A 13,078-nucleotide genomic window follows, 5' to 3' on the forward strand; every position below is an offset into this window, starting at 1 on the left:
ACGTATAATTTGTTTTTGCTCACTGTCTTTTGAGGGACTCACATCCAAAAGCAGACAGTAGTTTAATGTCCATATATTCTCAGTCTAAAAGAAAACTGCTTTCAGCACATCTTTTCTTCAGGGTAATGAGGACCAAAAGTTCAGAACTCACACTATCCTTTAGTGTGTTCCAAATATTATTAAACATAAGTAGGGAAACAGCATGTAACAGTTGTCTGATGTAATTTAGAATTAGTACTTACTGATGACTTCTGTAGTGCCAAATGTAAAATTTCATATCACTGTAATATCTTAATATAGCATCTTTCGGGGTTGCCTGACTTTCTGACCCCGTAAGCTACTGTCAGAATTCTCCTCCTGGCTCCTCTGTGAGACCCGTGCTTCTTGCTGCAGAGAACTTGGGAGCCACAGCCCTGGGATGGCAGGAGCTCCCTCAGATTCCATTGCTGTTAGGAGGTTGTGGCCTGTAATCTGCAGCTTGGAGTGGGGAAAACTAGATAATGTTGGCCATCACAGCCTTTGCTGCTTTATTCTTATATCTATCTTGAGATAATAGTATTTAGTCTCTGTGCTTAAATTGCTTACCACAGTTTGTCCATCCTTGTTGCTTATCTACATTTTTCAATTCCAAACCCTGTATGAATAGAAACTGGTAAAGTTGGTGTGCTGGACTTGGCAAAAATATAGGATAAGAAATGGAGAGTGGTTCAAATGGAAAGCACTTCAATCGCTTTGTATAATTTTAATGACTTTTATACATCGAATTTTTTGGAGGGGAAAGGTAAAAGGCGGAAGACTGCTTTGGAAGAGTGTAGCTTTCCCACTGAGACATTACTGAAATTGTGTGTTCATCTGGACCTAGCTATACACTCCAAAGATGCATAGATGTAGCTTTGCAGTAACAGCCCTACCAAAAGCTTTTAAACTTATTTATAAAGGACTGTAGAATACAGGTGTTGTTTTTTAAACATCATATGAAGTTGAAGAGGCATACACAATAATACATGAAAAATATATTCTCTAGACTAGTCTTTAGTGTGCTGATTATGTCTTGACTTAGGTTTTACTTCTAACGCTCTTTAAACTAAAAGAGGAAAATTTGAAACAAAATGGCAACTGATGTGTTTCTTTAGCAACAGTTTCTAATCGGGGCAGCCTTGTGACTAAAGCATGCCTATCGTTTTTTAGACACTTCTATAAAATGTTTTTAGATAACTGTAGTTATGTAGTGTGAATGGCAGTTGAAAAAGCCTTTGCATTTTGCAGCAGAGAAAAACCGTAAACCTTTTCTGGAGATAGCAAAATGACGCTGAAATCTGCTTTCAGCTTAGGATTTCTTATACAACACATTTGTTTTTATTTGTTCTTACTAATACTTGTTTACTGTGAACAGATTCCATCTTGCATTTACTTCTACTCTGATTACCACTGTACATGAATTGAGAAAGTTATTCTCTATTTTTGGAGAAAAAGTTGACTCTTGGTGAGAATTGCATTTTTTGGTACTGTTGGATAGCTCTTTATCATATCAAGTATTGATAAACTCTTCTGGCATTATACTTGCAACATATTAAAGTCTTCTGCCAACAATGTATTTTGTAGGATAATAATTGTTTCTAATCTTTGTTTTTGTTTCTTATAAGCTTTGAAAAGTAACCTTCCTTCACTTATATCTATCACTTTTTACTGGTCAGTCTAAAACAGGAAGATAAATGGTAAGTGCAATGGCAACCAGAATTGAACCCTCTCATGTAAAGCTGCAGTATTAGGCTTTCCCATTGAAGGTTTCTATCTGTGTCTTTTCCCTGACTCATAAAACTTGCATTTTTTAAAAATACAAGTACTTTTGAAAAACATCTTGTAATCGGGTTTAGTGTAGGTAGAAGTTACTTGATTTTACAGATCGTTACAGACAACAAAAATATTTTCTGGAAGAGGATTTCTTTTCCTGAAGCATTCTTGTGGCTGGTGATCATTAACATTAGAAATTAGATTTCATTGATTGTTAATCTAATGGGCAGCCTGATGATGCCTAAACAATTCATTAATCTACTTGTGTGATCTCTACTAGATAAATTATTAATAAACCTTTCATATTGATTGCAGTTTTTCCTTTCCTTTCTAAAAGTCAGTTACTTGAAATGTGCTGTTATAGCTCAATAATTTATGTGCATTCTGATTTCACTGTAGCTTAATTGGGAAACTAGTTTTCAAGTAGTATTTTGCTAATTTTTATTTTGCATACATTCTTCTGGCTGAAAGAGGAATTTGCTGATGGTGATTTATTTTGGAACAGCACAAATATTTTTTTAAAAATAAAATACCTCTGAGTGCCAGTAGTACGTTAATTACTCAAATATGCAGTGGTTATTATCCAGTTATGGATGGCTTGCTTGGATTTACGTTGTTGAGTCTCAGTCAGAGCCATTTTATGAAATAATTCCAGTTCCAAGTCCTGCTTTTGTACGTGTCACCAGCTTAGGGTTTGGATTTAGTGTATTAAAATAATTTCTGTGTGTCTGAAACAGAGACCAAAGTGTGTAGGAATCGTAGTCCTAGTTTTGTGTGCATGGATTTACATCTATGGTAACACTGAAAGTGTCAGGTGGGTATTGTACTTAGCGAAACAATAGCTGCAGTACCAGCCTAAAACTTACAGCTCCTCTTACTGAGAGTTTAAAGAGGAAATTGAGATTTTTGAATGTCCTTGCCCACTTCCCCCCAAGGAAATACCTTTTTTGAATACGTAAGGGATTGTTTCTTGGGAATTCATCAGTTTCTATTTCTGAATGCTTGCTGTTTTTTTCATGTAAGACTTTATATATTAAATACTTTTCTTTTTAATCTCGTAGTCTTTTCAGGAATCTTTCTAGATGTTGTTTTGCTTTCCTTTAGTTTTTCTTGCAGAAGCACTGCTCTCAAGTATGCTGAGTAATTATCAGCATGAAGTGTCAGCCACTAAAACAGTGGAGATGCTTCAGCAGCAGGGATTGTAGTGGACCTGGATCAAAAGCTGTAAGACTGATGAGAGCAAGAGATTAAAAAAAAAGCACATTGCAAAACAGCATTGAATTCCAGAGCTTCAGGAATGCTGTCACAACATAGTTTTTGTTCTAAGAGTTTGGTCCTTTGGAGCAGTTTATAAATGTAGGTTTTCCACTTCTTACTGTTTGGAGCCTTATTGAGGCATGTCTTATCCCTCACTTCTATGTTCACTTGCAAGTTAGCATTAGACATGTTTGAAACAAGACTCTCAGGTTTCCTTAAACTTCAGTAATTGAGGACTAGATTTTTGCACTTCTTGCCTTTTTAAGTGAATAGAACTGTATTTTGATCACATCTTCTCATAGGATTGTGCTCAAGAGCTCTGGTAATGTAAGCACTTGGAATTTGCTTTGAATAGGGAATTGTTTCCTACCTAACTCTAAATTAACTAAGGCAGATGCCCAAAAATAAATAACCGAAACATTTCTAAGAATCTTTTCAAATTTGTTAAGTTTTCTAACAATAAATCTTGCTATTTTATCCTGACAGCCTTGTATCCATAATGAAGCTAATGGTGGTGAAGTTTTGTGAGTTTGTATGAATAAAATCTCAGTTTCTTGCTGCTTTATAAAAGCTCTTTGTAGAGCATGATGGGGTGAGATGAATTGCATCCTTACTGCAGTCCAGCATACATAGTTCATCTGTGACACATAAAGCCTTTTTAAGGTAAAACTGGCTTGGAAAAAGACAAATCATTAAATGTAGAACTAAAAACCACCAAGCTGACAGAATACTGCTTTTCTTGGCAGTGGTTTTACATCAGTGATCAAGTTTCTTCCTTTGCATAAATCAACATAGGGTAGGCCTTTGAACAAGCATTCTGTAAATAGGCAGTTTGTGTTTCTGTGTGCAGTCTTAGTTTTGGCAGTAGCACTAAATTATTTTTATTTTTTTACAAGTGATATACTTCATTAGACAGATTCTTAAATAATGCATTTCTTCTGTTCCTTGGTGTTTCAGCTGCTAAATTCGTTGCTTTGGGCAAGAATAATACTTCCTTAATAATACTCAATTTATATTATTTTCAGCAACTAAATAAATTATTTTCAGCCTTTAATTACATTATCAGATAGAAAAAACTATTTAACTGTTATACCTGCTTTTAGTATGAAAAGACATTGCATGAAAATGCAGAACTTCAGGTATCTTTTTGTAACGTATTCTATGCTTATATACATTAAATGAAAGTGTTTGTGGAATATGATCTTTGGTTGTAAGTATTTCATGACCATTTTAGGATGGTTCATAATTGATTTCTAGGTCATGTTTTTATGTATGTCAAGGATGCTGCTTGAAGTAATTTTTCAGTAACAGCAAATAATTGTTACAATATTATATTTAATTTATAACTGTTTTTGTATGTGTGAACTGAGTATTTAGGCAATAATGTGATATTTAGGATATGTTTAACCTTTTGCTCTGTTGCAGTTATCTTCTAATGTTTCCACAAAGTGTTTTGGGAAATACTAATGTGTACTTCATGTAAACTTGCAAATAGAACAAGTGACTATTCACAAGTAGTTTTTATACTTCATTGTGCTCTCAAATGTGCATAAGTCTCCACTATGAATTTAGGTGCTGTAGTACTGCTTTTAAGCTTTCCCAAATTTGTTCTTTTCTACAGTAATTGATATAGAATTTTCTGTCCATATTCTTTAGATTATTTGGTTTTGTTTGTAACCTTACTTTGTCTCAGTGAGACTAAGAGAGACTGATGATCAAGAAACTAAAGTAACGCTTTTCAGATGCTGCTTCTGTAATGGCAAAATGACATTAGTCTTTGTCAGTCCCTGTGTTTCATGAGGCCTCAGGTGTAACAAATGTAATTTTTGTTCAATTATTGATAGAAAGATCTCAAATGCATCTGTGCTTGTTTATAGAATACTCCATTTGCATACTTAACTTTTGCTGTTTCGTGGATTTTCCAGATAAAAATAGCAGAAGAGCAGATTTATTTAGTCTATATTCTGTATTTTACTATTTGTGAAAATTGTTGCTGCTCACATGAATTTAATCTAAATTTAAATAAAATCTAGTTATTCAGCTTAAGCTACTCAAATAGAGTTCTTCAGTTTGTCATATTCTCACAAGTAAGAATACTCTAGCAACTATATAACTTAGAAAAATTCATTGTTGATGTGTTTGATAAATACCATATATATTTGAAGAAGCTAAAATTAATGTTTGCCTTAATAATTTTTATTTTTTCTTTCTCAGCTATTGGAGTTAAGTTTGACTTGGAGTTTGTACACGTATTTACCCAGACTAAGAAGAAACTAATATTCAGTTTCAGTTTTCTGCTTGGTACCTATTTCGGAATCATCCGCTTCTCTAAATCCTGAGGTCTTGCTTGGTGGCACTGAGACTTGCAACCAAAATAAGTTCCTCTACTTAGAAAAGTTTTTCTTTGCTCGAGAGATCTGTGCTTAAAGAAAGACTAAAGCAATAATTGAGATTTCTGTATAAATAGTTTTTTAGGATGTGAGAAAACCTGTTAATGGGTCTGTTGCATAGTGTGAGCTGAAGTCTGTTTAGTCACCTGGTTTCTCTCTCTCAAGCCACTGCCGTGCAAGTAGGTTTTTTTTCTCTATGTGACCTTCTGCTTGGCCTCCAGCGTTTTGCTTCAGTAGCTCTCACAGAGCAGAGAACTTTAATAGTGATAATGCAGTAAACTGATAGAAATAGCAAAAAATAGAAATTAACTTACTGTTGTTGCCTGTCAATTGATACCAGGCTTTTTTAAAAAATTAAAATATTCATAGTTTTTCTTGTTAATATTTCACAAGCCTCCTTGCCAAGGTATTTTTTTTCTTTTTACTGGAGGTATTCCTTATTTTGTGCTGTTAAATCTTCCATGAGGAAAATGGAGTTTAAATCTGATACTTCTGTCTTCTATCAAGTACACTTTATTGTGTAAAGATTGGGTATTACTTTCCAATTAATTATCACTTTTAATAAATTATAAATAAATAAATAGCACTTTTAATAAATAAATAAAATATTTTAATATTAAATAAAATATTTAATATTTATTTATTATTTAATAAATAGTAGGTTTTGGTAAGAGTATGAGTTTTGGTAGAGCTGTTTTGTAACTGTTCAGATGGGGAGTTCAGTAGAAGCTAAAACTTAAGAGTCAGTTACATACATCTAAGGTCTGCTGTTCAAAGATGTCTCTGCCTGAACATAATCTTAATATCATAGCATTGTTTGGTTTGGAAGGGGCCATTAAAGGCCATCTAGTTCATTACCTCTTGCAATGAGCAGGGGCATCTTAAGCTACTTTAGGTTGCTCAGAGCCCCATCCAATCCTTAATGTTTCCAGGGATGGGGCATCCACCACCTGTCTGGACAACTTGTTCCAGTATTTCATTGTAAAAAATTTCTTCCTTTCACCTAGTCTGAGTCTACCCCCTGTTAGTTTAAGACTATCACCCCATGTCCTGTCACAACATGTCCTACTAAAACATTTGTCACCATTATGATTTCCTACAGTAGCTAATGGCTCATTCGTTTAGGCTTATAATTGTGTAGGATGAAAGAGTGTTTGTATTAGTTTTGTTCTGTCCATGACTGAAGCTCTTACTACAGGTCCCAAATGCAGTTTGGGTTATCTGCATGTGACAGGATAGCTGGTAGTTGGCTGTTCTAAGAAAAAGACAATATGAAATTAGGTTCTTCAAGGCTTTATCTTCCTAAATGCTTCTGGTTTTTATAATACTTTTAAAAAGTTATTTACATATGGAGTCTTCTGGTTTGTTTCCCCCACCATTTCTGAATTATTAAACATTTGTTTTAACTATAGGGGAACTTCTGAGTTTAGGTCAGAACCAGCTATTCATGTTTGTCCCTATTGATTGGATTGTCCCCATTGAGTCTCTAACATAATTGTGACCTTTGGGTCTATTGTACCTAAATAAAATAATAGTTTTTGTTGGATATTTTTGATTAAACCAGACACTGTAGCTTAAGAGTGTGTGGACTTGGCTTAGGGTATTTAGGTAGAAAGCAATGCTTCTCAATCTGTTTGGATTTATTCAGATGACCAGTTTCTTAAACTTTTGATAGAAATACTAGAATTGCCTGGCAGAATATATTATTTTCATCAGTCAGACCTTTGTTCAAGTGACAAGCATCTTCCTCATTCAGGTCTGCCTCATGTTGCTCCAGTTTTACAGGAACTGGCCTACAAGTTGTGTAAAATAACTGTGGAGCTTGGCTTCCAGCATAAAGTTTCACTGATGGTTTTCTGTTTATATTTTCTTATGTTTTAGTGTGCTGTATGTGTGGACAGGCCGTAAGTTAGCTGAAGAAATCTTAAACATAGAACTAGTCTGGTTTTAAGCAACATCCATAACATCTATGAAAAACACTATATGGGTGCTAGAAGTCTCTCCTACAGGACCTCTTTGTAGCATTGAAAGACTTTGGCTTTCAGCTTCCTTTTGACAAATACTTGCATTTTTACTTGGTAACTTAAATTAATTATGAGATAGCAACTACAATTGGACTGGTTTTTATGTTGTAATTTATTTGGCATATATAATATTTACTTGGTGAGGAAAAATTGTTACTACAGAAGTCTGGCAAAGAGTCATATGTAGTGCACTGTGGCTATAACTAGTGGTGCTTTTAAGTTGCTTTTGCAGTCTTACAGTTGACACTTCAATTAAGAAGTCGATTTTCATATAAACATTTCATGATAAAGGGTATTCTTGGCTGATTAATTTCTCTTCTAAATAAACATTGATGACTTTCACTACATCTTATCCTTGAATCTTGCATTTGAGGAAGACTTTTTTTGACTCTGTCCAGTTACCCCCACCGTGGTTAATAGTGAAGTGCATTGTAAATCATTTGCAGCCTGGCAGGTTGTCTGTTTTGATACTTAGCCACTCCTCTGACATTTCTTCAGCCCATATGAAACCAGAATAATTCTAAGATGCTGCATGAAATTCTCTAATATGCCTCTGAAGATGTGAATATACTGTGAATGGGTGTTACATGTTTCAGTTATGAACTTGGTGATATGCTGTATGTTCCTTCTAGAAAGTACTTTTGTGGGTGCGTTGAAAAAAACATTTGTATTATGTTCAGCCATTGATCTGTATTTAATTTATATTTTTGATTTTTTTACTGTTACTGAAAAAAGGAAGGTAACAGAAATGGGAGAAATGTTTTTTATATTTTAGTTCCATTAGTCTAAGGTTGCTCCTAACTCCAGCAGAACCAGATTAAGTGGCAGAATTGAGAAAGTTGCTATTAAAGGGAATTGATAAAATGTTATCTCATTTTTCAAGGGATTTCCAAATCTATTGAAGGTAATTACCTTCTCTAAGCACCTTTGTTTCATGAAAAAATATTTCTGAATTTTAGCTTAAAATATTTGAGAAGCAGGTTTTTACCTTTCTTGTGAGTCTTAGTTGTTAAATCAAGGGGAAAAATTGCCAGAATACCTCTGTACTTGATTTCTCTCAAATCGTTAACAGCAAAGGCATTTGGAAAAAGTATTTGCAGTTACGTCCTCAGAGAGTGCTTCATATACAGTGAAGGGATATGGTAGGATTTTTCTTTACCTGAACAGATGATGTAATGATGATTAGAGGCATGGAATTAAAATATTTTGATTTTGTTCCTAGGTACTGTATATGTATGCAGTTTGTTTAAGGGCCTGATTTTCCCTTCTGTGTACGTTATTTTTTAGGATGACAAATAACTTTTACCTTAGGTTATGAGAAAATGAAATACATTTTTTTTCAGTTTTATAGATATTGTATATACAATGTTTTACTGTATTTTAATGAATGGAAATGAGAGAGGTGGGAGAATAACTCAGTAATTATACTAATGCAGTGGCTTAAATGTAATATTAAAATTCAGTGAAGGAGCAAGTAGCTACAAGACAAAATAATAAAAAATATATAAATTGCAATATGGAACTAAGTTCTATAATCAACGGAATAGATTCCGTGGTATATCTGGGCTTCTTTTAGACTGTTTTCTGTTTTGTTAACCAGTCAGACTGTAATCTGAATTTTGACGTGTAATGCATTCTGAAGATGCAAGTTCTTGTGTAAAACAAACCTGTTACTTTGGTACGTATTAAACCGTATTGTCTTTAACCTTTAGGATTAACATTTTCTTTAAACTTTAGGATTATTGAATGTTGGTGGTTAGTGATGTAGCTCCTAAAGGTCTTTGTATTGAGAATGCAATTAAATTAAATTAATGCAATTAAACTGCTTTCTTTTCAAAAACTGTCAGTTTAGACCTTACTTAAACATCATGTGGGGATTGATGTATTGGAAGGAAGTGAACTTTAGTTCAGATTGTGTTTTGCATCCAGCTGTAAGAGAATGACAAAACCAAAACATTCTGGGAGGTTCACAGCTGTTTAACAGTTACTGTAAAAACTATTTCTAAAGAATAACTTCAGTTTACAATAGTAAATACTTCTGAGTAATTTTAATTACATTTGTTCAATTGGATGTTTTTTCTTTGTGGGCTTTACCTGCTGAAGACTATCCTTAGCAACTGATGCAGAAGGAAGATGAGACCCCATAGAAGCAGAAGACTTTCTGTTCTCAGAACTAAAACAAGAGAACAAAGGTGTAATGCATAGAGATTTTTCACAAATATATCTCTATACTTTTGCAGTTAGTTTTAAAAGAAATTCCCCTCTTCAAATAAAACTGGTACTTTGCAGTCTTACTGAAATGATGGGAATACTTAAGAAATATGCTGGACTAGTAATAAATTTGTTTTTCTCTAATTCTAGTTTTTACTACCATTAGGAGTGTTTTTCCAGTTTGTAACATCTACTGGAATATTTGTATATGATTGTATTTCATGCAATGTGTGTTCCTGATTTTACTTATGTAATACTTTTTTAATGTTTAGGGTTTTTTAGTGTTTGAACTTAACAAGTCACCTCCATCAGCTTTATTCATGACTCGAGTCAGAAAGCAGTAAATTGCCTTCATCTCCTCTAGCCTTTGCATGTTTTTTCAAAGATTGAGTCCTGGTGGCAGCTATTAAATGTAATGGAAATTCTTTTCATTAACATTGCTATTTAAAACCAGGACATATGCATTCTCTATGTTTTATAGCTACATTTACTTTAGTTGTTATCTAGTTTAATGTATTTGTGTAGGTTTATATGAAGTTAGAGAGTGTATATTTTTCTAGACTCTTGGGTGAGCGCTATCACTCAGTTCATAGAGTTTTGAGCAGTTTGGGCTGGAAGACATTTCTGGGATCATGTAGTATGATGCCCAGCTCAGAGTGGGGATCAGCTCTGAATTTAGACTTTGGTGCTCAGGAGCACATACAAATGTTGGATTCTGAAAGATCAAGATTTTTCATTTAAAATTTCTTACTGTTATTCTATAAGAACTGTGTGAGGATTCTGTGACTTTTGCATCTTACACAGAGATCTTAATTGAGTATCAAACCGAAGAGAGAAGGGTGACAAGAAGTGGTGGATGGAAGAGAAGCCTTTTTTTACTTTAATTTCTTATTGCCACTTAACTTCCAGTGCACTTGTCATTGGAGTGCAATAGTGGATTATTTTGAGGAAAAGACAAATAATACAATCGAAAGTATCCCCCAAATTCTAGTTTTGATTGCTAACTAGCAGCTTTAATAAGTTGTATGATTTATGTCATTAAAATATAGGTGTCTTTCAGTAAGTTAAAATTTATGTAAGGATTAAGGGCCTTATGCCTCCTTAAGAGGTCTTTGGAAATAATTTTCTTTTCTAGAAGGAACTTAATGAAATAAACCACACCAGAAGGGAGTAACGGATTCTAGTAAGAGGTATGGAAATGTCATACCTGTTTTGACAAATACAGAGTCTGTTAGATAATAAAATTCAGCTTTCATGTTAATGAAAACAAGTGATAATCAACAACACTGTTAATTACATTTTGCTCTACACACACAACCTATATGAAGTACTGATTGAACTATTAATTTTCAGGTTTATGGGGAAAAGGTTTTCTTGCTAAGGCATTTTTTGGATGCCATGTCTTAGCATTATAGTGGTTGCTATACTGTGAAAGGTGAGTAAATAGTCACATGTTCTTATGGCCACAAACCATTGAAAGCGGTATGGTCTGTCATCATAACATTTCTGAGATATCTTGCTTTTTTGCTGTTCTAAAATTTTCCGTGCCATATTTTGTTCATACCATAACTTTGACAGCTTTGTTACCATGAATATTGCATCACTTGGAGACAAGATTAATTTTTGCTGGGCTGCTGCAATTGCAAGGCCTATTTTTAAGGAAAAAAAATAGCACTGGTTTGTCAGTTAAAAAAGTCAGGTTTATGACTTTGTATTTTTACTTGCAGTGTGACCTATTCTTAGGTGTTTTTCAAAACATTTAGTTTCATGGTTTTGTAGAACAAATATAAAAATAGTGTAATATATTTAACAAGCTCAGAAGAGTCATCTTGGCAGTTATCTGTATATTTAGACTGCTGTATCAGTGGTGATAAGAGGTGTAAGAACATAGCACATGATACACCTCAAATACTTTGGGAAACTGGTTTCGACTACTTGGTAAAAAGGGGAGAATCCATACTATATTGAATGTAAAATACACGTTTTGAAAACAGTGTATTCAATATTTTGGTGTAGATCAACTTTTTACATTTGACATTAAAATTAGTTGGCATTGTGAGAAATACAATTTTTAATGCTTCTATCTAAAGTAATTAGTAAGTATAATCCTATAGCTGCCATCATAGCAGTTTTTCTAAAAGATTACTCAGATGAATTGGACCTTTTTCTGAAGGTTGTCTGCATTAGTGAGTTCTGAAGTATTTTACAAGAATCCTGGCAACAAATGATTTGGGAAGGTTTGAGTTGTGTAAACAGTGCTTTTACAATAGGTCATTTTTTGTTTGCTGATTTTGTCTTTTTGATAATGCTTTTTTCTGATCTTCATGAAGTTTAACTTATGCTTTCCTGCCTGTTCTTTGTCTTATGGCTTTCTTTTTCCCCTGTAATAGCATATCATCCATTTTTCTTGTTCTCTTCCTGTTAAGATTGTTTTCCCAGGTATGAGTGACTTCAGAGATTCTTAATCATCCCACATATTTCTCTCTTAAGAGTTTAGCCCTGTTCTCTTGCTGCTCAGTTTTAACTTCCTGTTGTGGGTAATTATGGGTGACTTTGGGGAAGAGGCTGAAGCAGGCTGCTACTGAACAGAAGAATGGGAAGTCATGTAGTGAGGAAAAGAAGCTCTGAGAAGGTAACAGTATCACTGTTAAGGCTGCAAAAGGCTTGAGTATCTGAAAATGAACCTCTGAGGTGGACTGGAATTACCAGCCAGCACTGGTTCAGCTATTGTGTCGAACTGCCTGTTGGTATTCCTTTCTGTTAAATTTTGGACAAAACTTACGGACTAGTTGACCTAGTCCTGGTTATGTGTAGTAACATGTTAATGCTAACATAGTGAAGAGCTGTCTAGGATCTGATTTGTGTGTGGCTAAATTTTTGTTACTACCCAGGACTCCTTCAGATAGAATTTTTGAATACATCAAACATCTAATGACATTGTTGATATGTACTGCTGGTTAACCTTTGAAATTGAGTATTTTATCTGACAGGAAGTGTAAAATTGCTAATTCTGTGTTGCAAGTATGGAAGAATTTTCCTGTGCTGAAAAATCAAAGGAACGTGATATGTTTCAAACATGCAACAGTTGAAATAATTATAAGCAGCATCAGCATCTAAATCTTACAGAGATGATGATCAAGTAATAGGCAGCAGCAACCTTAAGGCACATTTATGGATCTTGATTGTATACATGAAATGTTTTTAATACTGTAATAATTCGACACGGAAGTTAAAGCTAACAAATGGCAAATAATTACTTCATGGGCTTTTTTGCAAATGTTGAATTAGACTAAACAAAAGTAGGTTCTACCTGTCTTTTGCTGTACTTCAGTTAACTGAAGACTGGTAGCATTTCAAGACAGGGAAAAAATGGTTGATTGCTAGGAGGAGGCTTAGTGTGTTTTT

At 34.0% G+C, this 13,078-nt stretch overlaps 1 protein-coding gene across 10 annotated transcripts in view; it reads left to right on the forward strand.

The window, feature by feature from the left end:
* Nucleotides 1-13,078, forward strand: part of PSPC1 (paraspeckle component 1) — a 57,609-nt gene that overhangs the window by 12,628 nt on the left and 31,903 nt on the right. The window contains exon 7 of one of the 10 annotated variants that reach the window (XM_083854637.1): nt 5,263-5,429. The exons of the other annotated variants lie outside the window; for them this stretch is intronic. Within the exon in view, the coding sequence (XP_083710763.1) occupies nt 5,263-5,325 (63 nt within the window). The 3' untranslated portion in view covers nt 5,326-5,429. Of the gene's footprint in view, nt 1-5,262; nt 5,430-13,078 lie in introns of those variants that run through there. 10 annotated transcript variants of the gene reach the window in all.

The sequence above is a fragment of the Zosterops lateralis genome (assembly GCF_965231275.1).
Source record: "Zosterops lateralis genome assembly, chromosome: 2".
Taxonomy (NCBI): domain Eukaryota; kingdom Metazoa; phylum Chordata; class Aves; order Passeriformes; family Zosteropidae; genus Zosterops; species Zosterops lateralis.